Source organism: Rhinichthys klamathensis, unplaced genomic scaffold, assembly GCF_029890125.1.
Source record: "Rhinichthys klamathensis goyatoka isolate OS25496 unplaced genomic scaffold, OSU_Roscu_1.1 h1tg000256l_1, whole genome shotgun sequence".
Classification (NCBI taxonomy): domain Eukaryota; kingdom Metazoa; phylum Chordata; class Actinopteri; order Cypriniformes; family Leuciscidae; genus Rhinichthys; species Rhinichthys klamathensis.
The window spans coordinates 1,037,875-1,063,446 of NW_026606778.1; the positions used below are offsets into that span (position 1 = coordinate 1,037,875).

The window sequence follows — 25,572 nt, forward strand, 5'->3', positions numbered from 1 at the left end:
AATGTTCTTATGGTCTGAAATGAGCGATTGATGACAGACGCGGTTATCATTGGTCTAAATCAGCCAGCCTGCCATCAATGGCGGGAAACGCATGACATTGAACTGAGCGCTACGATGTAACATTCGAGCATCATCATCATATACACGCACACGCTGATGCAGAGCGAGGAGAGAGAGTTGTAAATGACGTCAGAGCAGAACGGTTTCCTCACTCACACACACACACTGCTTTTCTGCTGCAGATACGTGATATAAATACAAAGGGGCCTGAAAACAAATAATAGCACGAACTAAGGCATACCAACAACTGTAGTAGTTAGTGTTAATTTGCTCATTTTAGCATGGTTAGTTGTGTGTATAACATAATATAATATAATACTCTGTGTATATGGAGTATATTCTCTTTACTGTAATTTCTTTATTTTATATAATTAATTGTATGTATTCATAGGCAATATTATTATATTATCCAAAATCCATCTTTCATATTACATTACATTGCATTATATTGTATTGAATACTAAATATATTCTCATAATTATAATTTGTATTTAATTTTATTAAAATAATTAGTTGTTATATTTTTAATAATGTGATTTATTATGCATTTGATCTATACCTATCTACTGTATGTATGTACACACATTTTATATAATGTAATTAATATAATATAATACTCTGGTGTAGTGTATATGGAGTATATTCTCTTTATTGTATTTTTTTTATTATAATTGAATTAAATAAATGTGTTCATATATTCTATATAATATAATATAACATATGATAACATACTCTGGTATAATGTTTATGAAGTATATATATTTTTTAATTTGTCTAATTTTATTAAATTAAATTTGTTTAGTTGTGTGTGTACATACGCAATACTATTATTTTATCCAGCATCTATTGCATTATATTCTAATGTATATTGAATATATTCTCTTTAATATAATTTCTTTGATTTTCTTAAAATATTTTTTGTTCTTTTATAATTATGTGATTTATTATGCATTTGATCTAAATCTGTTAAGCTCACACACGTTGGGCTTTCATGTTATATGGGGACTTTACATAGACATAATGATTTTTATACTGTACAAATTGTAACCTACCATCACAGAAAACTTTCTGCATTTTTATATTTTCTAAAAACATCACTTAGTATGATTTATAAGCTGTTTTCCTCATGGCGACTACAAAAAAATGTCCCCGTTGGCTCTTTGGTTATCTGCAGACATAGCATTTGATTTATCAATGAAACCTCAAGTCTTTACTGAGTCCATAAGTGCTTTTGTTGAGTATTTACTGCCACCTACTGGAGTTTGAGTGATATGTTTTTACCATAGACTGATGATTACTACACCCAACCCATTTCAATAAGTAAAAAGTAAGGGATTTTTTCGGGCTTCTGAGCTTTCATTAGCTGTGTAATGGCCAGCAAAAGATGTATCTAAAAGGTGTGGTGTGGGTCAACATTGTGCTTTCAGCAACACACCAAAGTCAACTGCTAATGCACACCTATAAAAGATCCTAGATACATTTTGAGCTCTAAAACTCTTTGTTGTCTTTTCAAAATACCCTTCAAACTAGCAAAGCATTTATTAATTTGTCTATCATCTCCCCCATGCAAACTCACACAGTCTCCTGAATCAAACAGGAAACCAGAAACATTATCATCAGAAGAAAGATGATATAATCTCACCATGATTCTACTTGACGTCGAAAGGCTTCTTCAACCCATCTACTTCCTCTTATTTGGCCTGTCATTTTAAACATGATTTTACTGCAGAAAAGCACGTTGGAACTTGAATTAGGCGTGTCAACACAAACCTGACTTCATATTGCTTAATAATTTAAGGTCTGGATGAGGAAAAAGGAACAAAAAGGTATTTTTATTTTTATTCATTATAGGCTAATGGTTCATGCCAATTTGTTTTTATTTAGCCTAAATCGATTATCTGACATAAAAGTTTGTGTTTATATATAATGTGTGTGTGTGTGTCATGTGTTTTTTTAGTCGAGCTCATAATCATAAGATTAAAACAGGCCTATATTTACCCTTTATGTGGATCGCATAACAATAACAAAACCAATAGCCTATCTATAGAGACTATTTATTAAATATGAAAATGTAATAAATAAAATAAATAAATACATTTTCACCTCTGTATTTGTTCTGGTTTAGGGATCTAGGTTGCTCCTGAAGGACATAGTAGGGAAACATTAACTCTATTCTCAAACTAAATGTTGACATATGACGTCACATCGTGCCTTAGCTTTTTTTTACACCGTGTGAATGTGAATAACTGTGACACGCGTTAAAAGTAAGTGCAGTAACTCTCTTCCTCGAGCACACGGAAGCTGTTTACCTGTACAGGCACGATTTCATACGGATTGAAAGTGGGTTGACAGATTTCTGATTCGAGGAAAACGCGGTGGTTTGCAGCTAGCTTACCTTGGGGGAAAGTGCTCGGTTGCTGGAAAGCGTTTGTTTTTATTGAACAGGATGAAACAATCAAAAAGTGCATCGGAATTGATTGACTTGAGCTTTCTGTCTGCTGAGGAAGAGGCAGCCATCCGACAAGTGCTTCTGAGAGATGAAGATTTAAAGCGACTGGAGAGTGGACGAGTCAGGTAAGAACTGGTTGTTTGATTGATCTACACTGCAAGACCTTTCCTTGTCTTATTGTACACTGTAAAACAAATATTTTCCTAAGTTGTAAATAAAACAAAGATTATTAGAGTTTGTTTACAAAAAATACTATTTTTTTCCTACTTTTAATTTAATCTATTTTGTTTTTCTATGTTTAATGCAATGTGCTAATTGCCGTTTCTTTGTAATAGCAATCTCTGAGTGAAGATTGATTTTTTTTCTTTAGCGTACAAGTACAAGTACGCATGCTACTATTGAACCCAAAACAATGATGATGTATTTTCCTGTTATCCTCATGGTTATCCCCCATAAAAGTTTTTAGGAATTCACTGTTATTCTTTTTCCTAATTTAATTTGTTTATTTTTATAAAATTGAATTGTTAAATGTAATGTTTTTTTTATTATTATTTAATAATTGTAAACAATTTGTGTATTCACTTATTTATTAATTTGAATGTTGGCATTTTTATATATCTAAAAATGTTGGTAATTAAGACAAAATTACAGTTAAAAATAATAATTCGTTACATTTATATAGCGCTTTTCTGTGTACTTCAAGCGCTTGAGTACACAGAAAGTACACAGTACTGTGTACTTGAGTACACAGTTCAAATACTTTCTTGAAAGATTGCTAAGTTTGATGTCAGTATAGGCCTTGGCATGGTGGGACATTGAAATTGTAAATATTTTGATGCCATACTGCAACTTGTTGTTATGATAAACAAAGTGTGAGCACCGGTTGACCCATATTTAGTGAAAATAACATTGACAGTGGGTCTCTGAAAAAAGTGTGCTTACTTAAGTATAATAATAATAGTAATAATAATACATTTTATTAGTAATGCTACTTTCTCATACTCCCTGTGTTACAACATGTTATAGAATGCAAAATAACAAATAATACATAGTATATAACAATAATCACATTAATAATTACAGATTAAAAACTACTAAAAGGATGAAGAGAAGTTTTGAAAAGTTTCTTTAAACAATCAAAATAAGGAGAAATTCTTAATCAAGTTCCATAAATTTGGAGCAATGCAAGAAAGCCCTCCCTCCAATGGTTTTGAGTTTACAAAGATGAAGAGATTGAGAACCAGGAGAATAGAGATAACGAGAAGGTATAGATGGTGTAACCAACTCACAAAATGTGAACTGTAGCCAACCCATGTACTGCTTTTTCAGTTAAAATCATTACCTTTTTTTTTTAAAACGATGCATGATTGACCTGGGAGCCAGTGTAGTTGAAGAAGCACAGGGGTAATGTGTCGGCGTTAAGGTGTGAAAGTCAAGACGTGAATGACTGAAGGGGAGATTAGGCTATTGTCCACGGTAAGTTTAAAGTTAATACATTTATTAACATTATTTGGAGTGCCGATTAACAACATTTTAGCTTTAGAGCAATTTAATTTAAGAAAGTTATGTTTCATCCAGGCCTTTATTTTCAAAATACAAGCAGAGAGAGTTGAAGAGGCAGAGGTGAAATCAAGCTGAGTGCTAAAATAAATCTGGGTGTCATCGTCAGCATAGAAATAATATAGGTACTAAACCGAGTAGGACACTGACCCCTGAGGGACACCCAGTTGTAATGGCACAGTCTCAGATCTATTAGTACCCAAGTGGACAAATTTGTAACATTCTGTGAGATAAGATTTAAACCTGTTCAATGCGGTGTCAGAAAGTCCAATCCAGCTATGTAGTCTGTCTTGCAAATTAGTGTGACATATTGTATCGAATACAGCACTAAGTATGCTAGTGAACCCTGAACGAACTTATGATAAATAACTAATCATTTTTTTTTATTTTGCAATATACACTCACAGGCCACTTTATTAGGTACACCTGTCCAACTGCTCGTTAACACTTAATTTCTAAGCAGCCGATCACATGGCGGCAACTCAGTGCATTTAGGCATGTAGACATGGTCAAGACAATCTCCTGCAGTTCAAACCGAGCATCAGTATGGGGAAGAAAGTTGATTTGAGTGACTTTGAACGTGGCATGATTGTTGGTGCCAGAAGGGCTGGTCTGAGTATTTCAGAAACTGCTAATCTACTCTAGGGTTTACAGAGAATGGTCCGAAAAAGAAAAAACATCCAGTGAGCGGCAGTTCTGTGGGCGGAAATGCCTTGTTGATGCCAGAGGTCAGAGGAGAATGGCCAGACTGGTTCGAGCTGATAGAAGGGCAACAGTGACTGAAATAACCACTCGTTACAACCGAGGTATGCAGCAAAGCATTTGTGAAGCCACAACACGCACAACCTTGAGGCGGATGGGCTACAACAGCAGAAGACTCCACCGGGTACCACTCATCTCCACTACAAATAGGAAAAAGAGGCTACAATTTGCAAGAGCTCACCAAAATTGAACAGTTGAAGACTGGAAAAATGTTGCCTGGTCTGATGAGTCTCGATTTCTGTTGAGACATTCAGATGTTAGAGTCAGAATTTGGCGTAAACAGAATGAGAACATGGAACCATCATGCCTTGTTACCACTGTGCAGGCTGGTGGTGGTGGTGTAATGGTGTGGGGGATGTTTTCCTGGCACACTTTAGGCCCCTTAGTGCCAATTGGGCATCGTTTAAATGCCACGGCCTACCTGAGCATTGTTTCTGACCATGTCCATCCCTTTATGGCCACCATGTACCCATCCTCTGATGGCTACTTCCACCATGTCACAAAGCTCTAATCATTTCAAATTGGTTTCTTGAACATGACAATGAGTTCACTGTACTAAAATGGCCTCCACAGTCACCAGATCTCAACCCAATAGAGCATCTTTGGGATGTGGTGGAACGGGAGATTCGCATCATGGATGTGCAGCCGACAAATCTGCGGCAACTGTGTGATGCCATCATGTCAATATGGACCAAACTCCCTGAGGAATGCTTCCAGCACCTTGTTGAATCTATGCCACGAAGAATTGAGGCAGTTCTGAAGGCAAAAGGGGGTCCAACCCGTTACTAGCATGGGGTACCTAATAAAGTGGCCGGTGAGTGTATGTTATAATGATTTTTGCACACTTTTCACTGTTTGGAATCCTGTCTTTGCTTTTTCTGTCATACCAGGACACTGAGGCAGTCAGTTCCTGACCTTCAAAAGCTGAAGACATTAACAGGTGAGTGGTTTGAAGAGCTCAGGGTCAAGCGATATGGGCTGCAGACGGATGTCACCGCAGTGGTACGGACCTCCATGAGATGGAAGAAAACAGCAGGTATGTAGGAGTTCATGCCTTCCTTATTGAGCTGATGCTGTTAAGAAGAATTTTATCTTTGAGTACACACACCACACCTGTCTGGACATTTCAAACTTTCTGGACTCTGAGTCATTTGAGTCAACATGCTCTGCATTGCTCTTCATTGCTGTAACCGTAAAACTACATTTCACTGTTAAGTGAATACGAACTACTTTGCTTCTAGATTTGAATCAAGAAGTTTTTTGTATGTCAGAACTGATTACTGTATATGTACTCTTTCTTTTTTTAACTTAGCCCATAAAACCAACCCTTTCCTGAATGACATAGTAGACGAGGACAAAGAGCATGAAAAGGAGGAGCTCAGCACACCTCCACAGTAATGGCCTTTATTTTCACAGAAAATGCCATCAACATGTATTTTGGGTGGATTTTCAATATATAGATTTTCAATATGTAGGCTAGATTAAATCAGGACAGACAATGCCTTAGATTATCGTTATGTCTGAATACTGCATACAAATTAATATTATGCTACATTTTTTCTTTCCACTGCAGTCCATTTGCTGACCCTAGATTAATTCATCCGGCCCTTAGTAAAGAGGTTTGTCACATACTGTATATTATATTGAGTTTTTCTGTAAGTATTCAGAAAATAAGTTAAATTAAATTAAATATTAAAAATATATATTTATTTTATTTTGTTTCTATTTATTCACAGACTTATCATCAATATACTGATGATGACTTTACGGATGATGGTGAGTTTGAATTACATGATAAAACATATATATCCTATTTATATATATGAATGATCAAGTAAATTCAGAATTTCAGTGCTTTGTAGGGAATTACACTACCGTTCAAAAATATGGGGTTGTTAAGATTAAAATATTATATAACAATTTAAAATAACTGTTTTCTATATTAATATATTTTGAAATGTATTCATTCCTCTTATGGCAAATATGAATTTTCAGCATTATTACTCCAGTCTTCAGTGTCACATGATCCTTCAGAAATCATTCTAATATGCTGATTTGTTGCTTTTCTTATTATTATCAATGTGGAAAACAGTTGTGCAACTTAATATTTTCTTGGAAAAGGTTCAAAAGAACAGTGTTTACTATTTATTCGAAATATTGTATAACAATGTAAAGGTCTTTACTGTCACTTTTGATCAATTTAATGCATGTTAATTAAATGTAATCATCAATTTAATCTTCAGTTTAATGTTGAATAAAATTATTAATAAGAAAAAAACGCTGGTTTACATTTGAAAAAAAAAAAAAAAACAGATTGATTTGGTGATGTTTTGGTGTTTGTATTTGCAGAGGCTTCATCCACTCCAAGAGTGTCTGGTAGAAAAATAAAACTTCAAGCTGAAATTGATGGCAATCATGTCCTCAATGGCAATGACCCAAAACGCAATTCAACAGAAGCACAACCCAAACAGCTCTCTGATGACCGAATAACAACCATTTTCCCCTTCTCAAGAGCAGTTCAAGACACTAAACCCGAAAGAGGCCCCGCAAAACATGCAACAAATCGAGAGCCAAGGCGAAAAGTTTCACTCCCTCCAGCACTACAGAAAGATCAATCGTTTGAGGAGAACTGGGTGAAGATTTCCCTCGAACCGAACGCAGTGAAGCCTGTGCATGATGAAAGCAATAGTGTTGAACCTGAACTAAAAGAGGTAAAATCACATGTTGAGAACACAGAGACCCAAGAGAAGCAGCACACATCAAGTCCGTCTTTAAATTTCATGGATCAGACATCATTTCAAATTGAATCTCTAGACTTTAACCAAGATGTATTCTTAGAAAGATGTTCATCGACCAAGTTTCAGATTCAACCACAGACTTCCTTAGTTTTCACAAGTGATGGACCAGAATTCACTAGACACTCAGATCATGAAGGTTCAGAGAAGTCTAATGAGTCTTCTAATGCTTTCCAAGATAACAAAGGCAGAGATCAGCAGTGTTCAGCTGAACTTATATTTAGAGAGTCTGAAACGGATAAACTGAGTCCCTCAGACTCGACTAATGAGCATGATAAGAGAAGGATGGTCTCTAGTGATTTTCTTAATGATGAAGCAAGTTCAGACAGGAAGGGAGGTGGAGGAAAAAATGTAAGCACTGGTTTACGTGCCGAGACGGATGCGAATCAAATAGTTGAGCGTGTAGCTGGTGAGGAACAAATCAATAAGCATTCCTCTGCTGAAGAAGCATCCCAAAGTCAGTCATTAAAATGGCAAATTGAAATGAGTTCTCATGAATTTCCTTCTAACACTCTGCAGGGAAAAGACGCTTCCACTGATTCTGGCGATGACGGCCCAGTCGAGATGGGAAAGAAGAAAACGTCTAATTTAAAGGAGCAGAATAAAACAGCTGATGTTAGTGTGAATAAAGATTTTAAAGCGATACGAGGTGTCAGTGACAAAACTGTGCAAAGACTTCTTGATGCCCATGAAGATAAAGAAAAAATAAAGTTATCAAATGATCAGAACTTCCCAAAAGAAACCCACACAAGTCAGGTTTTAAGAAAATTAAGCCAAGAGTATCTTTCAATGACAGATGATGGGAAATTAGTGCACATTAAAGATGCTGGATTGGATGTTGACTCTGAACATATCGACAAATCATCCGTTGAACCAATTCAACCAGCTAAATCTACAAGTGTAGATGATCCTGGACTGGGTCAAGGTTCTTCAGAATTGAAAGATGAGGAGGACAGTGCCGATATTCTACTGAGTGTCCTCGCAAGAGCTCAAAGGGCAAGACCGCCTGTCCTGCAGAAGATCACCGCACTGGAGCCAAAGCAGGAGATTAGAGATGATACGCTTCCCACAATAGTCATTATACCATCTGAATCTCCAGATCCAACAGAGTTGAAAGGTAAATGGTTCTGATATCTAATACTAGAGGCTTAGTCACCATGTTAATACAGTGGCGTGTCTGATTTCTGAAGTGCCCTTAAGGGCTGATATTCGAGAAAGACGCACCCAGTATTGTATGTTCACCTAAGCTCCGGTTTAACCTGTTCGATTTCTCCCTGTAGATTTTCATGGATTTATATCTGGTTTGAGCTTTGCTTTATTCTTTGATGTCTTTAGGAAGTAAACATGGGGTGTCCGTTCTAGAGGCTTTACTTGAGGCTTCCACATGTAAAACGCCTTCCTACACTGCAGATGCTTGGAAGGTGAGCTACTGTTCGTCCTACAATTATAATTCATACTTTTGCTGTACTTGAAATATCATTTCATCATCCTCTGCAGTGTGAAGTGTTGATCAGAGTAAGTTGCTTGACTATAAAAAGTAAAGTTTTGCTGTTTTTGTTTATATTGTCTTCTATGTTGCAGGACGAAGGAGTCGATTCAGATGACGATGATGATGAAACTTCACTGTCCAGCTATGGGTCAGATCTCTCTAGCAGAAAAGGCTATTCAGCTAGCGCATTGTCTCTTACTGATGTAAGCTGGACGATTTTCATTTCCACTTTCTGTTTTTAACATTGTTCAAAGGCCAATTTACCATTGCTTGGCCAAGCTTGTCAATTGTCCGATAAACAGTTTATTATGTTGACTTGTTTAGAAAGCACCATAGAGCCACAGTGTTGGAAATGAATAGATGTTTATGCATATTAAACATTTGAAAAAACTTTTGAAACACATTTAAATAGACCTTAAGTGGTATGCCATGAAATTACTACATTGCATAATGTCATTAAATGGTGTTTTGCTGTCTGGCGCACATGCTTATGATACAAGGGCCGTTGTGCTCCAGTGGGGCGCAGGTTCAAGTATTCATTTAAATTCATCTGCGTCATTTCCCAATCCCATGTTCCTGTCTCTCTCCCACCCTTTCCTGTCATCAGTCACTTTCCTATCCAAGTAGAAGGCATTGAAAGTGCAAAAATAAAAAATATAGCCTTCCAGAGACTTATCCCTGCTATTTTTTCCCCTCACATAAGCGCACCAGTAGTTTGCTGAGCGTGTACAGCGATGCGGGGGATTTTGGGAATGTTGAGGTGCAGGGCTCTGTGGAGTTTGCAGTGATGTACAGCCCTGTTGGAGAGCTGATCATTATGATTGAACAGTGTCAGGATCTGGCTTTTGCTAATCCTCGTAAACAACGCACGGACCCGTGAGTTATGAATCTAAAAGAAAACATCTACTAATGAATGACATTAAGTCTGTCTGTCTGTCTGTCTGTCTGTCTGTCTGTCTGTCTGTCTATCTATCTATCTAGAATAACAAACTTTCCTTTACAGTTATGTGAAGACTTACCTCTATCCAGATAAGTCTCGCCGCAGCAAAAGGAAAACTTCTATTAAGAAACGGACCGTGAATCCAGTTTATGTGGAATCTCTGAGAGTATGTTTCTCTGTAACACTAAAATGATAGAAATATTATGTTTACATTTGATATAACATTTTAATCTTATCTGTACTGTAAATCTCTAATCAGTACAAAGTGAAGCGCGAAGAGCTTCCGGAAAAGACTCTAAATCTGTCCGTGTGGCACAATGACTCCAGGGGCCGAAATGTGTTCCTGGGGCAGGTTGAGATTAGTCTTAAGACCTGGGACTGGGGACATGAAGCCCTCACCTGGTACAACCTACAGTCAACGGTACACCTTCTAAAGATATTTGTGTGATTAGAAAAGCTAAGTAACATTGAGAGTTTAGGAACAGAGCCTTCTTTCATATAAAGTGATGTCTCTGGTCAACCTAGTCCTCTTGTATAACAGAATATTCCTTTTTTTAATTATTATAGACTGCAGAGAATCAAGAATCGCAAGAGTCTAATGGATTTTTGTCAGTTTCACTAAAATATGTTCCTCAGGAGTCCACCGGTACAGTTTCAAATATTGATGTTGCTTCTGTGTATTTCATTTCATACTGTACATCTAATTTGAGAAATATTGCTCATGACTAACGAACTGTATTTGCTCTAAAACACTTTATTTGATTTCAGGTGGGTCGAAGAACTGCACTGGGGAGATTCATGTCTGGCTGCGGGAGGCAAAAGAATTACGTGGGCTTAAGCCTCAGGGAGTGGATTCTTTTGTTAAGTGGTGAGGGTGCGCCTGTCATCTGTTACGGACCTGACTTTCAAAACAGCTAAAGCCATTGTTCCATCTCTAACTCTCTCCCTCCCTCTCACGCTTCCTCTTTGTCATGTTTGAAGTGTCGTGTTTTTGTTTTGTTTTCATCTATTAAAATGACATGAGAAGAAAGGAAATAACACAGATGACCCATTTCATTCATTTTGTTTGGTTTAGAGGACAAAAGTAAAAATGGCAACATTTTCCCAACCTCATTTTACACATGGTCAAATCAAGTTTTAATATAGTTGTATTTTTAAAGGTTTAAAATAACTGTTCTAGCACTTTAAAAAAAATGTGCACAAGTAAATATTTTCATTACTGTAATGAGTTATTTTGAGATTACATTACAAAAAGTAATGTATTATTATTATTTTTTTATATATATATTTTTTTTTTGTAAAATAGAATTAATATATTACATACTTAACCGGTGAGATTCACCTCTTAATTTTTTTTTTTTTTTAGCTACATTTTACCGGACACCAGAAAGAAAAGCCGTCAGAAGACCCGTGTTGTAAAAAAGAGCCAGGACCCTGTGTATAACCATGCCATGGTGTATGACGGGTTCAAAGCTGGGGAAGTCAGTGAGGCCTGCTGCGAATTGACCGTTTGGGATCACAACAAACTCTCTAATCAGTTTCTCGGAGGTCTGCGCCTCAGTCTTGGAACAGGTACAGTAACAAAACCCTTTCCTTCACTGCACCTGTATTTGCACTTTAACAACACTAGAATCCTGATTTAAAAGCTGACGGAAGGTTTCTTGAAGCCATTTCATTAAACTGTGTCTCTATTTATTTGCAGGGAAGAGCTATGGCAAGAAAGTTGATTGGATGGATTCACTGAATGAAGAAGTTCAAATATGGAAAAGAATGTTGGCCAATCCAAACTGCTGGGTTGAGGGAGAGCTTCCCCTGAGGTCCTCCATGACCCCGAGGAAATGAACCTCCTGATCTTGAATGTTTAGTTGCGAGAGAAAAACAATTCTTGGTTCCCAAAACAAACCAAGCATTTTCAATGACCAAATCAGTTTCTTCATTTAAATCCTGCAAAATATAAAGAGTATGTGCTGGGAAATAGCTATGTAGAATATGCTTAATCATAATAGATAATATATCTTTACATAATAAATTGATAAGTATTTTAAGAGATGTGTTGTGATTTGTTCCAGAATAAAATAAGTAAAACAAAATTTGTCTAGTGTCTTTACATTAATCTCACTGTTCATTGAATAAAAAAAGATAGAATGCACTTTTTTAAAAATGGAAATATAATTAACATTTGATTAGGGCTGTCAAACGATTAATCGCGATTAATCGCATCCAAAATAAAAGTTTGTGTTTACATAATATATGTGTGTGTACTGTGTATAATTATTTGTAATACATAAATACCCACACATGCATGTGTATTTAAGAAATATTTGCATGTATATACTGTATATAGACTGAATGTAGCCTATATATAATGTATATTTTATATAAATATAAACATTTTATATATAAATAACATATTTTTCTTAAATATATACATGTGTGCATTTATATACAAAATAATTATACACAGTACACACACATATATTATGTAAACACAAACTTTTATTTTGGATGCGATTAATCGTTTGACAGCCCTACATTTGATATACAGATTATTCTGTAATGTGTTCTAATCTACACAATCCCCTGTAGATTAAATATAGTTATTTGTTACATAAATTGAGCTTGTTAAATGGAATGCTTTCATTAATTTACCTAATTTACAAAAAAATAAAAACAACAACAACAACTCTAAAATAAAATCTAAAATAAAATAAAATCCTGACCAAAGCCGTTGAAAACTGACTTCATTCTTTCAAATGGACCTTATTCACAGCAGAGCCATCTTTGATTTTTTAACGGGAATGAAAGCGAGGCTGTGAGGGATGAACTAAACATACATCTCTTTAGTGGGTTGTAGCCACTGTTATTTAATGTGTTTTTGGATTGTTCTGCTGACGAAACACTGCAAAAATATATTTCCAAGAAATTTCAGTCAGCAAAAAACTAGACAAGACAAGGTGTGGAAACTAAAAGTGATTTAGAACATAGCTTTTACAGCGGATGCCAAGTCTATCCCTCACAGCCTCGCTTTCATACCTGTCGTTGTCATGGTAACAACAGATGAACAGTAACAAGCCCTAACATTTTGAAGCCAGTTTGCTTCTGTTCTGTGGCGTGTTACTGATTCTACACCAGATGGCGGTAATTCCCAACTTCACAGCACTCTCTTGTTCCAGGCCATTTCCTCTCAAAAACATAACGGAGATGGAGAAGTTCTCGAAGTCCAGAAGTTTGAGTCAGCTGACGTTTAACTTTTCTCCTTTCTGACTCAATCCCTCCGACGGATGGCATGACCGAACATTTGCCGTAGGAGAACTTAATTTGATATCGAAACTAAGTTACTTATTAATAATTGGGATGGGAAATGTATAATTGAAATGTGTTACAGATAGTCATCGTAACTGTCAAGAAGTTTTGGGGTTTTAACGACTTTCCAGGTAAGAAATAAGCTTCGTACAACATGGATTGGAGATATGTTTATACTTAAAACGGCATGATAAAACTCGGTGTTTTTTGTATATTAACGTTATAGCCTAGCGGATTAGGTATGTGTATGTTTTTGTTTTTTTGAAGCCTATTTAATTTTTTTAATGGCGTCATTTAGTTCGTTTGGTTGTAGCCTGGATCCTTGTTTTTCGAAATATATAACTAAGTTAGTTTTGTTTTTAAGTAATTTCAATATCTGCTGAAATGTGATAAAAGTGTTGATCCTGAGTAGTTTGCATTCCAGAAAAGACTATTTTTGATTATGTGAATATACTTTTATTTTTAAAAAATATGTTGTCCTTTAGTTAGTATATGTGTTTTAGCCTATTTCCTTTGTTTTGATTTTTATATAGTTAAAAAAGCAACTTTTGTTTTTAGGTTAGCTGCTGAAAAGAGAAAACCCCAGAACATTCATTCAGAGTGGAGATTGACCCATGAACATTTCTGAAGATGAGCCAAGGACTTGTGTTATTGTATTTGGCAGTGATATGGGGAGCGAGGAGACCACTCGGATGTGTATAACACCAGGGTTCATCTGTGTTTATAACACTCATTGAATTTACTCTCCTTTTCAGCTTGAAGGTTGGTCATCTGCTGCTCAATCTTTCATCATGGGTGACTGGAGTGCACTGGGGAAACTTCTTGACAAGGTCCAGGCGTACTCCACGGCAGGAGGCAAAATCTGGCTCTCCGTCCTCTTCATCTTCCGGATCCTGGTGTTGGGGACGGCGGTGGAGTCCGCCTGGGGAGACGAGCAGTCGGCGTTCAAGTGCAACACGCTGCAGCCCGGCTGCGAGAACGTGTGCTACGACAAGTCGTTCCCCATTTCCCACGTGCGCTTCTGGGTGCTGCAGATCATATTTGTGTCCATGCCGACTCTCCTGTACCTCAGCCACATCGTGTTCCTCATGCACAAGGAGGAGAAATTAAATAAAAAGGAGGAGAAACTAAGAGACATCCAGAGCAAAGGCGGAGATGTGGATGTGCTCCTGCGGAAAATCGAAACGAGTAAGTTCAAGTACGGCCTGGAAGATCACGGGAAGATCAAAATGAGAGGAGGGATATATTACACGTATATAATGAGCATCGTGTTAAAGTCTGTATTTGAAGTTGTTTTCCTGTTGATACAGTGGCACCTTTACGGATTCAAGCTGTCAGCAGTCTATACGTGTCAAAGGTTCCCTTGTCCGCATAAAGTGGACTGCTTTCTCTCTCGTCCCACTGAGAAGACGGTTTTTATTATCTTCATGCTGGTTGTTTCGCTGGTCTCTCTGGCCCTCAACGTCTTTGAGTTTTTTTACGTGATTCTCAAGAGGATGAAGGACCAAATCAGAGAGTCTGCGAAAAACTTTGACAGCACTTGTAATATCAAGCCCTGCCCAAGGAACCTGTCCAGTTACGACTATTACAACGACTGCTCGGCCCCCGTCCCTAATCTGGGGTACAACCTAGATAGGGGCGACAAGTCCAACTCCTCTGACAATTACGACAAGCAGGCTAATGAGCAGAACTGGACTAACTACAGTACAGAACAGAATCAGCTGGGTCATACCCAGCGCTTTCCATATCCTGAGAAAGTAACTCTGGGGAAGGATCTTCTGCTGCTCAAAGAGCTTGAACCTCGACCCAGTAGTCGAGCGAGCAGTCGGGCCAGGCCGGATGATCTTGACATCTAGCAGAAGCCTTAAGCACAGGCCCATAGACAATTTCTTTCACAAGTGGTGAACATTTAAATAAACTGTGAAAAGGACACTGTAACTGACACCCAAAGAATGATGGTTCAGCGTATATATTTATTTTATTCGTTTTTGCTATTGTAACTCATGCCAAACAGTTGTTTTTTTTAAGTGAACTGTATTTATGAGCCATGATTGCGAAAATCAGATACACTAATTTTACAGGTTTACTCTAAAATAAACATTTAATACAGTAAGTATATGGCTGGATGATGCATATGTGTCCATACACTCATTCAGCTTAAAATATGTAATGGAAATTGTAAGTTCTGTAACTGGTCAGCATTTCTTTAAAATGTTTCCCTCATTTTAAACACCATTTTGCATTTACCTCAATAGACAAATGGATTTTTTGAAACTTCAAATAGATTATATTAATATATATATATAACTCTTTTTTAATTTTTTATATAATTTGAAATGATCAAATGGCTCTAGATGGGGTTCAGCATGTCGTATATCACCCAGGGTTATTCCTGACTAGAACTAAAACCCCAAAAGTACTCATATGCGATTTAGATACAGCAAACACTTTTATATTTATCAGAAAATAAGAGTGAAATCAAGTCTGTTTTGGAGCACAAGAAAATCTATCAAGTTTAACCCTACTGGAATAAATTAAGACCATTCATTCTACTCCAGCAGGATCTTAACTTTTTTTCCATTATTCTTTTTTCCGACAGCGTTTTTCCATTACGGGAAGTTAGCCAGCTCGTATAAATGGAGCACTGTTTTCTGGAACCTTTACAGTAACTGTACATAGTCTTCTGCTGTGGGCCAGTAAATATCAACAGCAAGCCACCTGACTGTTTATCAGTGTTTTCTGTAAAGTGTTGACATAAATGTCGGTTAACATATTCACATAATTCCCCAGTGCAAACTGACTCCCTCTGATTGACAAATGAAAGCCTTAAAAGAGTCTGAAATTAAAACGAGTTAATTAGATTCACTTTTTCTTCTGTTCTCAGAGTTTCCTATTTATTTGAAGGGCTAAATGAAAACACATGCTTACACTCAAGTCTGCCAACCACATGTGGCTGAAGAGAAAGGCAAAAATAAAAAAAATGTGAACTGTGTATTTGCACTTTACTCTAAAAAAAGGTTTTAGTTAAATCTGGGCTATAGTGCATCAAGGACAAGGTGTGGTTATGTAGCATAAAAGGAATTAGGAATTATTTGCTATTTACTATCGTATGTAAAAAAAATAAAAAAATTGCACATTTTCAAAGGCATTAAAAAATCTTACAAGGTAAATTTGTTGGCATTTCTTTCATTCCTTATTTGGATGATCAAATATGACCTTATTGAAATCTGGCTCTTGTAAACTTGAATGTTCTTCAGTCATGAAATGAGACTTTGAAGAAGGTTTAATAACTCAGTAAAACACTTAGTTTTCAACTGAAACTCTGCCTCAAGCTTTATAGCCTGGATGAACCACCAGCGACCAACATGATTACACTATGATGTCTCAAAAGTAAAGTGTTTGAAAAGTTTTTTAACTTACCGTAGTGGTTCTACGTTGTTTATTTCCCAATATAAACTGATAAATACATCACTGTTAGTCATCAGTAATTCTGTTTATGTCTATCTATCTATCTATCTATCTATCTATCTATCTATCTATCTATCTATCTATCTATCTATCTATCTATCTATCTACCTATCTATCTATCTATCTATCTATCTATCTATCTATCTATCTATCTATCTATCTATCTATCTATCTATCTATCTATCTATCTATCTATCATCCACCCTAGCAACTGCAAAGAGAATAGAAACACCACCCAAAGCACCATACCAAAAACTCAGAACACCCTAGCAACAGTAATGCAACTACACAATAATAACATTCAAACTGAAAAAATTCTCATGTTTTCAAACTTCATAAGGCCTAAATCTTCAAATGTCAAGATTTTTCCACTGAGGTTGTCCTGACAAACTTTAAAACCTATTTTTGTTTTAAATTCCATTTTTAGGTTCAAAATAGAAACCTAGAAAGTACACATATAAAATGTAAGTGCAGCCAAGCTCATCTTTTACTCTTGCTTGGCCGACTGTACGTTCTGAGGCGGCCGGACATACCTTTCAGCCTGCCAGTTTAATTGAAAACAGCAGGGTCTAGTTCTGTTAGTTTCAGAACGTTCTGCCATACCGATTGCATTACAACGTACCATATATAAATTTGCGGTGTCTAATTGTGTGTAACTTTATGGAATAGCACATGTTTGATACCATACTTGCATAAATAACAGGACCACAAACTGTCTAATAATAAACATTTTGTTCTCAGTGTGCGGGGTGCGCTTTTGATGTAGGCCTAGTACTTAAAGTCTTTGTAGAAACAGCTTGTCTTGGTCTATTAGGTGAACTTTACATGCCATGAACATCAATCTTTTTAATTACACTAAATATTCGCACTAAACCCATAAGCTCCATGGTTCCAACCAGGCCTCTTCTTTGGCAATACATTTGGACAAACAAGGGAGTGGTTATAGGCCTTATGGTTTGTGGTGACACTGAGGTTTATTCGGGAGTACAGACTAAAGTCAGCTCAACATTAAGTGGGATGAGGGATCGTGATTTCCTCCAGGATTTCAAGCCGCTCCAAGATTTTTGAGATACTTTTGAGGGTGAATTTGTCTTCTGTACTAACAAAGGCAAAGGGCATGGCTAAAGGAGAAAACACAATAAGCTTCACAGTTGGCATAGTTTCTCACTTTTATGTAACAAAAACTCATGACATAATTGTTTTGGGCTCATGACATGACAAATAACTGACCTCAGTTTTAGTTTTTCTCCCTGTTGTCCAGAATTGAGAGAGTCCATGATGCAAATTGTGTAGATGACTAAAATGGAAGAAAACTGAAATATAGTCCTTGTTAAAAGTTTTATGAAGCAAGAAATTAACTTGACTTAAACTTAAAATTAACTTAAAATTTAAGTTGGTATTAGAAGAGGGCCCGTTAAACAGGGAACGTTCTTAACTTTGGTTAACGTTCTGGCAAGGTTCTCTCAAAAACGTTCTTCCAGTAACGTTAATAGAATATTCGTTCAAAATTCTCTGGTCTTTAATAATGTTCTTTAAATGTTAATACTTGTTTCAGAACGTTCTCATAATGTTTGCAAAATGGAATGTTTCCTTAAACTTTCGTATAACCAAGAAAACGTTTTTTAAACATTTTTTAAAAAGGACGTTTTTCTTCTGAGAACATTCAGATATAATGTTTTCATAACTTAATGGGAATGTTAGTACGGTAAAACGTTCTTAGAGCATTTGTTAGCTGGATGGTGCTTTCATGATATTTTGTTCTTCCTATCCTATTTGTCATGTGATGGCACTATGTTGTTGTTTTAATTCATACATCAGGAGAGTGTAATGATACCATTATGTGACTCACACCAGTGAGTGGCAATGCTGAAAGTCTTATGACTAAATAATATCTAAATAAAGCATTTGTAACTGTATAATAAATATTAATAAAGTGTATAATAAAGCATTTGTACAATATCGGCGGGAAAATGTACTAAAGTGACTTGCCTGGAACTCGAAGGACTGCGGTAAACTGCAACCGCATGCGCCCAATGTAACACGACTGCCATCTGGCGGCTAACTTTAAGAAGTGCGGTCATCACTAAAGTTAATGAAATGGACGGGTCCTCTGATTGGTCAGATACGATGAGTTTAAATAAATACACCTAACAATTTTCTAGTTATTTTCATTTATTTTCGGTTTAGTGGTACTGGTAATTAATTTCTCATAATCTTTTTTCAGGTGCCCACTGCACAGCAGATGAAGTAACAGAGGATCACGTGTGTACCTGTTACTTTTCTCTACGCTGAAGAGGATGATCCAATCACAGTAGAACGTTATCTATTGAATAATTTTTAGAGATTGCTGGAGAGCTTTTTCTTTTACTGTCTATGGCTTTTACAGACAATCCTAAGAGGAATTATTAAATTAAAAACACAATATTTTAATTGTATCAAAGAGCAACACAACCTGCTGTCTGAGCCTTCATGTGACCCCTGGAGGGAGACATCTTTCCACATGAAGACTCGCCCAATGCTGTACCAACATAGTCAACGTGGTTACAATATGTAATAACAAAATGTTCCATGTAATTCATTTGACATGTGACTGAATAGCAGTTTATTACAGATGTACAGTGCTATGCAATTTATTGTGTGAAGAGGATCTTATTCTACAGTCGTGCATACTGTTACGCGTCTTTATAGGCTACTATGGCAAGCCGTATTAGCATTGAATGCCCTTGTCTGTACTAGTCATAATATGTATTGAAGATATCTACAATGCTAGTCAGATTGATATACGGTCTTGATTCTGAAGCATTCTTGTCCGTCACATGTTTTTTTGTTTTTGTTTTTTCGTAGTCTACTATATTTCACATTTTTGGTGCATAATTCCATTGTTCTTCACTCTTGTCTTTTCAAAATGTATAATAAATAAAATCCGACGAGCAGTGTCACACCCTAACCTGTTGACCGTATAAAGTTGGATTAACAAACATACATGCAGGGATGGGCAGTATTTCAGATACATGTATTTAAAATATGTATTTGAAATACAAAATACTATGTTGTATTTTGAAGCCTTTTGGAAAATCAAATGTAGCCTAATTTTTGTTTAAATACATTTAAGATGAGTATTTTTGTATTTTCAAAATGCATGAAATACTTTTTGCCAGTAAACCTCTTTATCAGGGTACTACTGGTGTCATGCATCAACAAGTTCAGACATGCCCCTCCCCCAACCCCAACATTCATGCATGTGAGCTGCAGTACAACTCAGCTTTGGATCAGCGATTATTCTGGAATAAGGTGAGGATGTCATGATCAATTCTACTTGTTGATTAAAGTTAAATTTAGAGGCCTGGATAAATAAAGTTATTCAGATTTGCCTTCAGTTAACATGAAAGAATAAAAGAGCACAGACAAGTGGGAAAATAGCATTAGCCAATCAGTCTTGATCGGTTGTTGATTTTTATCAACTAGCTTGTCAAATGTGTGCCCAGTGCCCTGCAGAGTTTATATCAAACCTGCTTCAGTCTGTGATTTTCAAGCGATCCCGAAGAGCTTGACTAGCTGGTTCAGGTGTGTTTGATTAGGGTTGGAGTAAAACTCTGCAGGACAGTGCAGTGGGCCTCCAGGAGCAGGGTTGAAGACCTATGGTTTAAAGCATTATGTTAGGGCCAGGTGATGTGACACTACATATCATAGCAATGATATAAAGTGTGAATCGATGGAACTTTTTCTAAATTTTTTACATAGATGGGCCTATTTGTGGGGTAAGCAAATTTATCCGTGCAGCTTTTATTGGGCAATTTAGGAATTATTGGAACGTTGGAGTGGGAAAAGATGAATGATACACCACAAAAATCTTCAGCTTTTAGTTTTATTGTTCATTGAAAAAAGAAAAAAAACTTTGGGTAAATAGTGTCAAATGAATTCTAATTTAATATTTTATATAAACTTTATAATTTTAGTGAACTTATAGAAACAAATAAACTTTACATAAAATAAATATAAAATTATTTACTATACTTAAAAATAGGGGTGTAACAATATCGTGTCACAATATATCGCAATACAAAAATGCAACAATATGTATCGTGGATAATTCACACAAAATAAAAAATACTGTGAGAAAAAATTCACGTTTTCAGAGTTTTAGTGTCAGTAGTACTACATTAAACTACTATAATGCCAAATGTCCTGATAATGCCAAATGTCTGATGTTAACAGTGAAGTAAAGTATGTGGCCTACATTATTTTAAATATATCTAGTCAGTGAAAGAGTGCAAGCATATTCGTCTTAAATAATTCTGTATTTTCAGCTTCAGAATCATGAAGTTTATTCTGGTGTCTCTATTGTCCTGTGCTTTGGGTTTCCAGCACCAAGTCCAAGCCTATTCATTTTTACACACACAATGTAATATCAAATTTAGCATTTTAATCAACAGAACATTTTTTGTTAACCTTTTGTCATATGTCTTGGAGTATCTCAATAATATCGTATCTTGAGTTCAGTATCGTCATATGTATCGAATCGTGACATTAGACTACCCGAAAAAAAAAAAAAGCCTCAACAGTTTGAAATTCAGTTTTTGCTGTTGTATCAAAACTATCTCGATATTGAGAATTGTGAAACCATGATATATATTGTTACTGTGATGTAAAATTTAAGATTTTGGATCATATTCTTTGCTAGATAGTAGAAAAGGTTCCCACAGTTTTATATACAGTATGAATTTTTTAATAGTGTTCACCACAAGTAATCGACTACATTGTAACCTGGTCAGAAATAAGTATATAAATGGCTGCTATTTTGCACAAGTTTATTTGTAATGGCCAGCAATAGGCCTATGTAGTTTCTTCATTCACTGTGACCTATACCTGCACTGGATGCCAATTTCAAATTTCTGTATTTTCAAAATACAAAATACTGTATTTGTATTTAAATAAAAAATTTTCACACAGTATTTTGTATTTGTATTTAAATACATTTTTCCACACAGTATTTTGTATTTTAAATACATTTCCATGTATTTATGCCCATCTCATATCACTTGTACTGTGCATTGCCTGCGAATTAAAGGTGGGGTAGGTAGAAATTTTCTAAAAAAAACTTTTTTCCAAATTTTTTTAAACTGTCTATATATACCAATACATAATTAAAATGTAAGTACTCTGAAAAAGAAAGTATACAAATCGAGTGTCCGTAGTCCTCTCAGTGCTGCAATAAACACTATTTCCAACCGGGACGAAAGAAATGATTGGCTGGGAGACTGTCCCTCTCCCTCGCTACCATGCACAGGCGTAACTATCGGTAAGCAGGGTACGCGGTTGCTTACGGGCCCGGACCAATCAGGGGCCCGCGCGTGACTGGAAGATATTGATTGACAGCCGGGCCCCCAAACGCATTTTACTACTTTTAGTCTGATCGCATTTTACTTTATCGCAAATTTATTTGAATAAATAATGGCAACAACATAGTGTACTGATCATTAGATACAAGTATGAAAAGACCAATGATGGATTTTGGTGTAATTTGTTTCGAATTGGGACTGGGGAATCCCCGGGTTGGTAAGTGAACATGCGTATTGCGTGCAAAACAGTAAAAACGATGAACTTGAGACAGACAATATCGACAGGCTACTCCTGATTTTGTCAGTCATCTCATCTCTTATATGCTGTGTCTCTATGATCATATTAGGCGCTTTCCGTCCAAGTAGTTACAGGAACTTAGTTATAGGAACTGTCCACTTCTAAACAGTTCTAAGAACTACTCTCCCCCAAACTCGGTTTTGCTGTTTGCGTTCGCACTGGCCAAGTGGCCATAGGAACTGGTAGGAGGGGTAAGGGAGTGACGCAAGCACGGCGGCGGCGGCGGCGGCGGCGCCACATACAACAACAACAAACCAGCATGGAGGAGGCTATCGGAATGTTCCTGTTCTGCCTTGCCGGGAGCTTAATAACGAGTACGAACGGCGGCGTTTAAAGACTATGCTTGAGTTCTGTACAGAGAAACAAAGAAGACGAAGGCTCCAGCGTAATATGATCTTAAGTAATATAATGGAAGAAGATAGAAGAGCAGAGCGCAGGAGACAAACAGAACGACGGGTAAGTTTAGCAAGCATAGCAATTAGCTGGTTGAATGCGTTATGTTATGAGTTAGCATAGCATACATAGGCGAATTGCAACAGACAGTGAATAAAATGTGTTGACACTGGGCGTGACTTATAAGTTGAACCAATCAACGTAGACCTAGGGAAAGGGAACTAAAAAAGTCCTCGCTCTAGACTAGGTACTGAAAGAGTTATAGGAACTACGGTCTGAGGAACTAAAAAATCCCCAACTTAGTCCGGTCGGAACACGCGAAAAAAAAGGTTATAGGAACGTTAGGTTCTAGGAACTGCAAAAGTCCCTCCGGTCGGAAAGCGGCTATTGTCCTATTCATGGTAGCCTACTCGTGGACATTGCGTCATCACGTGCTGTAGGGGGGCCCGCCTTGATAATCCTGCATAAGGGCCCGGTGTTGGCTCGTTACGCCACTGCTACCATGGCTACCATGAATAAAGCAAGAAGTCAGACGAGAGTCAATATCGGCAGGGCTTTCCAGCCAGAAAGCTCTTACATGTAAAACACCGTATATGTTATGAATCTTACACGAAATTCACCTTCATCACAGTGTAACTGATGGTAACGGGAAAATGTGTATCAATGCAACCTGTTTTTAGTTTTGCTGTTTTTAGTTTTTATGTTACTAGCTCGTTACCGAATCTAACTCAATATATTTTAAACTTTACCATTACCAGTATCTATATGCTTGATAGTGAGTACTACCAGCCATGTCAGTTGTTTATATTCATGATAAAGTTAGGTACATGTCACTACATGCACTGCGCTCCTCTCCGCGGCACTGGTAAAAAAAAGTTTTTTAGAAAATTTCTACCTACCCCACCTTTAACATCTGTGTACACGCCAGGAAGGTGGAGTTTTTGTGTTGTTTAAGTTTGATACTGCTGTGTTTTGTTCTAGTTTTCAACTCTTTATAGTTTTTTTTTCTTAAAGTTTGTCACTATTTTTTCTAAAAGAACAAAATGCCAGAACACACAATAATTCACATGATAATTACCTTTATTTTTCCACAAATTTCACACTTCCCAGTTCACACCCTGTACAACCAAACCTGTGGTCAAACTGCTTTTTAAAGAAACAGCCACATCCCTTCCCGTGGAAGCTTCCATTTTGGTGTGATGTCAGAGAGGGAGAATAGAAAGTTTTGTCTTTTTCTGTTAATGGTTGTATTGGCTGTTTGGAAGTTTAAGTCTTGTTTTGTTGGGTGTTTGTATTATTTAATTTGATTGTTACAAACTTTTTAGTTTGTTCCTGTTGGTATGCCCTATAGGTGGGGCTTCAGCCTATAAGCTTTAGGCTATAGGCTTTCTGGCTGAATGCATTCAGTTCTGATTGTGAATTGTGCAGTGTTGCAAAATTGGGCCATTTGGTTTAGCCAAATTAGTACATTGTTGCTGTTTTGTTTTAATTTTGGAGAGTTTTTATTTATTTTTATTTTCTCCTGCACATGTAAATATTTTGCACCCTCCAATAAAACACCATTTTCAAATTATGCATCAACTTTTTGTACAGGACATCATTTCCTTTTTCCACTCCAACTGTTTAGCCTCCCTACAAGCAGTTTGCTGTTCTCTGTCTTTATTACATTACACTCCAGTTGATCGGCATGCAACATGATTACAATAAATCACAGTGCTACATACACACATTCTGCAGACCTTTTACCATATGAATGCATCCAGATATTATTTAATAAGAATCCGTGAAGTCATTTAACCCGTAGTTTTTCTCTCAGTGACAACAAAAGCAGAGACTGTTGTTAGCAGTTAGCAGCACTTAGCATTATCAACAAGACATGCTGACAGGGAGGGGCTCAGGTGAGGGGGAGGAGCTGAGTAAATTTAGTACCACATCACACAACAGCAGATTCGACAAGGAGAAAGTACAATTCAGATATCTTAAAATATAATTATGACTAGTCGAAAGTGAATTAGAGATATCTCGAATTACCTTTGCGTATGAGTGACGTGTCAATTGAAATAGATGACGTCATTACAGATATCTTAAATAGAGTTTTGAGATATCTCGAATCAGATTTCTTACTATAATTGCAGATATCATCACATTCTGACTAGTTAAATTATAATTATGACTAGTCGAAATACAATTGTAACTATCTATCTATCTATCTATATATATACATATATGGATAGTCAAACCATAGTTTTATATGTCAATTTAGCTTGCCATACTACAGATCATTGGTGCATTTTTGCATTTCATGCATTTCTGGAGACAGTGGCTACTGTGAATAGAGCAGTTGGAGTCCAGGGAAGACTGGAGGACAACCAGGAGAGACTGGTGGCAGGAGGATAGACTGCATCGGGAGAGGCGGGCTAGTAACCCTACCCCCTAGTTTTCCTAGAGGAAGACACCCAAAGCCTACAACGAAAAAGAAACAAAAAAAAACAACCCGAAGGCCCTCCGAGAGACGGGATGAAAGAAGGGCCAACAAAGACGGACCACACGGTAACGATGCAAGGATATCGGTAAAAGAGAAGATTCCAAGGAGGTGTGGGTGTGGTTTGAAAAAAACAACAACTTTGAGGGGACTTCACCTCCACATGGGAAAGAAGAAGTGTGGTGGTGGTAGCCTGATGCAACCTTGCACTACCCCGGTAAGGGCAGGTCAGAC

The 25,572-nt window shown here is 36.7% G+C and overlaps 3 protein-coding genes across 4 annotated transcripts; all 3 read left to right on the forward strand.

Annotated features, from left to right (window-relative positions):
• The first annotated feature begins 2,344 nt into the window (after positions 1-2,344).
• On the forward strand, positions 2,345-8,335 carry LOC130101483 (synaptotagmin-like protein 1). The gene is made up of 8 exons (XM_056267237.1): positions 2,345-2,634; positions 5,722-5,867; positions 6,144-6,225; positions 6,405-6,450; positions 6,568-6,607; positions 7,181-7,542; positions 8,146-8,241; positions 8,321-8,335. Exons 1-8 carry the CDS (start codon positions 2,507-2,509, stop codon positions 8,333-8,335), a joined length of 915 nt encoding a protein of 304 aa, XP_056123212.1. The 5' UTR covers positions 2,345-2,506.
• Positions 8,336-8,393: 58 nt separating this feature from the next.
• Positions 8,394-11,953, forward strand: LOC130101438 (synaptotagmin-like protein 2). The gene is made up of 10 exons (XM_056267158.1): positions 8,394-8,743; positions 8,962-9,047; positions 9,208-9,318; positions 9,819-9,991; positions 10,119-10,221; positions 10,315-10,476; positions 10,623-10,701; positions 10,824-10,923; positions 11,422-11,627; positions 11,758-11,953. The coding sequence occupies exons 1-10, from the start codon at positions 8,416-8,418 to the stop codon at positions 11,895-11,897; spliced, it is 1,488 nt and encodes a 495-aa protein (XP_056123133.1). The 5' UTR covers positions 8,394-8,415; the 3' UTR covers positions 11,898-11,953.
• A 1,459-nt stretch (positions 11,954-13,412) lies between these two features.
• Positions 13,413-15,604, forward strand: gja1a (gap junction protein alpha 1a). Of its 2 annotated transcripts, none has more exons than XM_056267159.1 (2): positions 13,413-13,489; positions 13,917-15,604. In XM_056267159.1, the coding sequence occupies exon 2, from the start codon at positions 14,150-14,152 to the stop codon at positions 15,212-15,214; it is 1,065 nt and encodes a 354-aa protein (XP_056123134.1). In that variant the 5' UTR covers positions 13,413-13,489; positions 13,917-14,149; the 3' UTR covers positions 15,215-15,604. The 2 variants fall into 2 exon arrangements, with proteins under 2 accessions (XP_056123134.1, XP_056123136.1); XM_056267161.1 differs by having other exon boundaries at positions 14,114-15,604.
• The last annotated feature ends 9,968 nt before the right edge of the window (positions 15,605-25,572 follow it).

Bases quoted from the DNA above. Each gene is read 5' to 3' on its own strand.
- LOC130101483 (XM_056267237.1), top strand. From the start codon at position 2,507: ATGAAACAATCAAAAAGTGCATCGGAATTGATTGACTTGAGCTTTCTG. The intron at 2,635-5,721 runs GTAAGAACTGGT...CTGTCATACCAG, and splicing joins CTGGAGAGTGGACGAGTCAG to GACACTGAGGCAGTCAGTTC. The intron at 6,226-6,404 runs GTAATGGCCTTT...TTTCCACTGCAG, and splicing joins GAGCTCAGCACACCTCCACA to TCCATTTGCTGACCCTAGAT.
- LOC130101438 (XM_056267158.1), top strand. From the start codon at position 8,416: ATGACAGATGATGGGAAATTAGTGCACATTAAAGATGCTGGATTGGAT. The intron at 8,744-8,961 runs GTAAATGGTTCT...TGATGTCTTTAG, and splicing joins AGATCCAACAGAGTTGAAAG to GAAGTAAACATGGGGTGTCC. The intron at 10,477-10,622 runs GTACACCTTCTA...TAATTATTATAG, and splicing joins GGTACAACCTACAGTCAACG to ACTGCAGAGAATCAAGAATC.
- gja1a (XM_056267159.1), top strand. From the start codon at position 14,150: ATGGGTGACTGGAGTGCACTGGGGAAACTTCTTGACAAGGTCCAGGCG.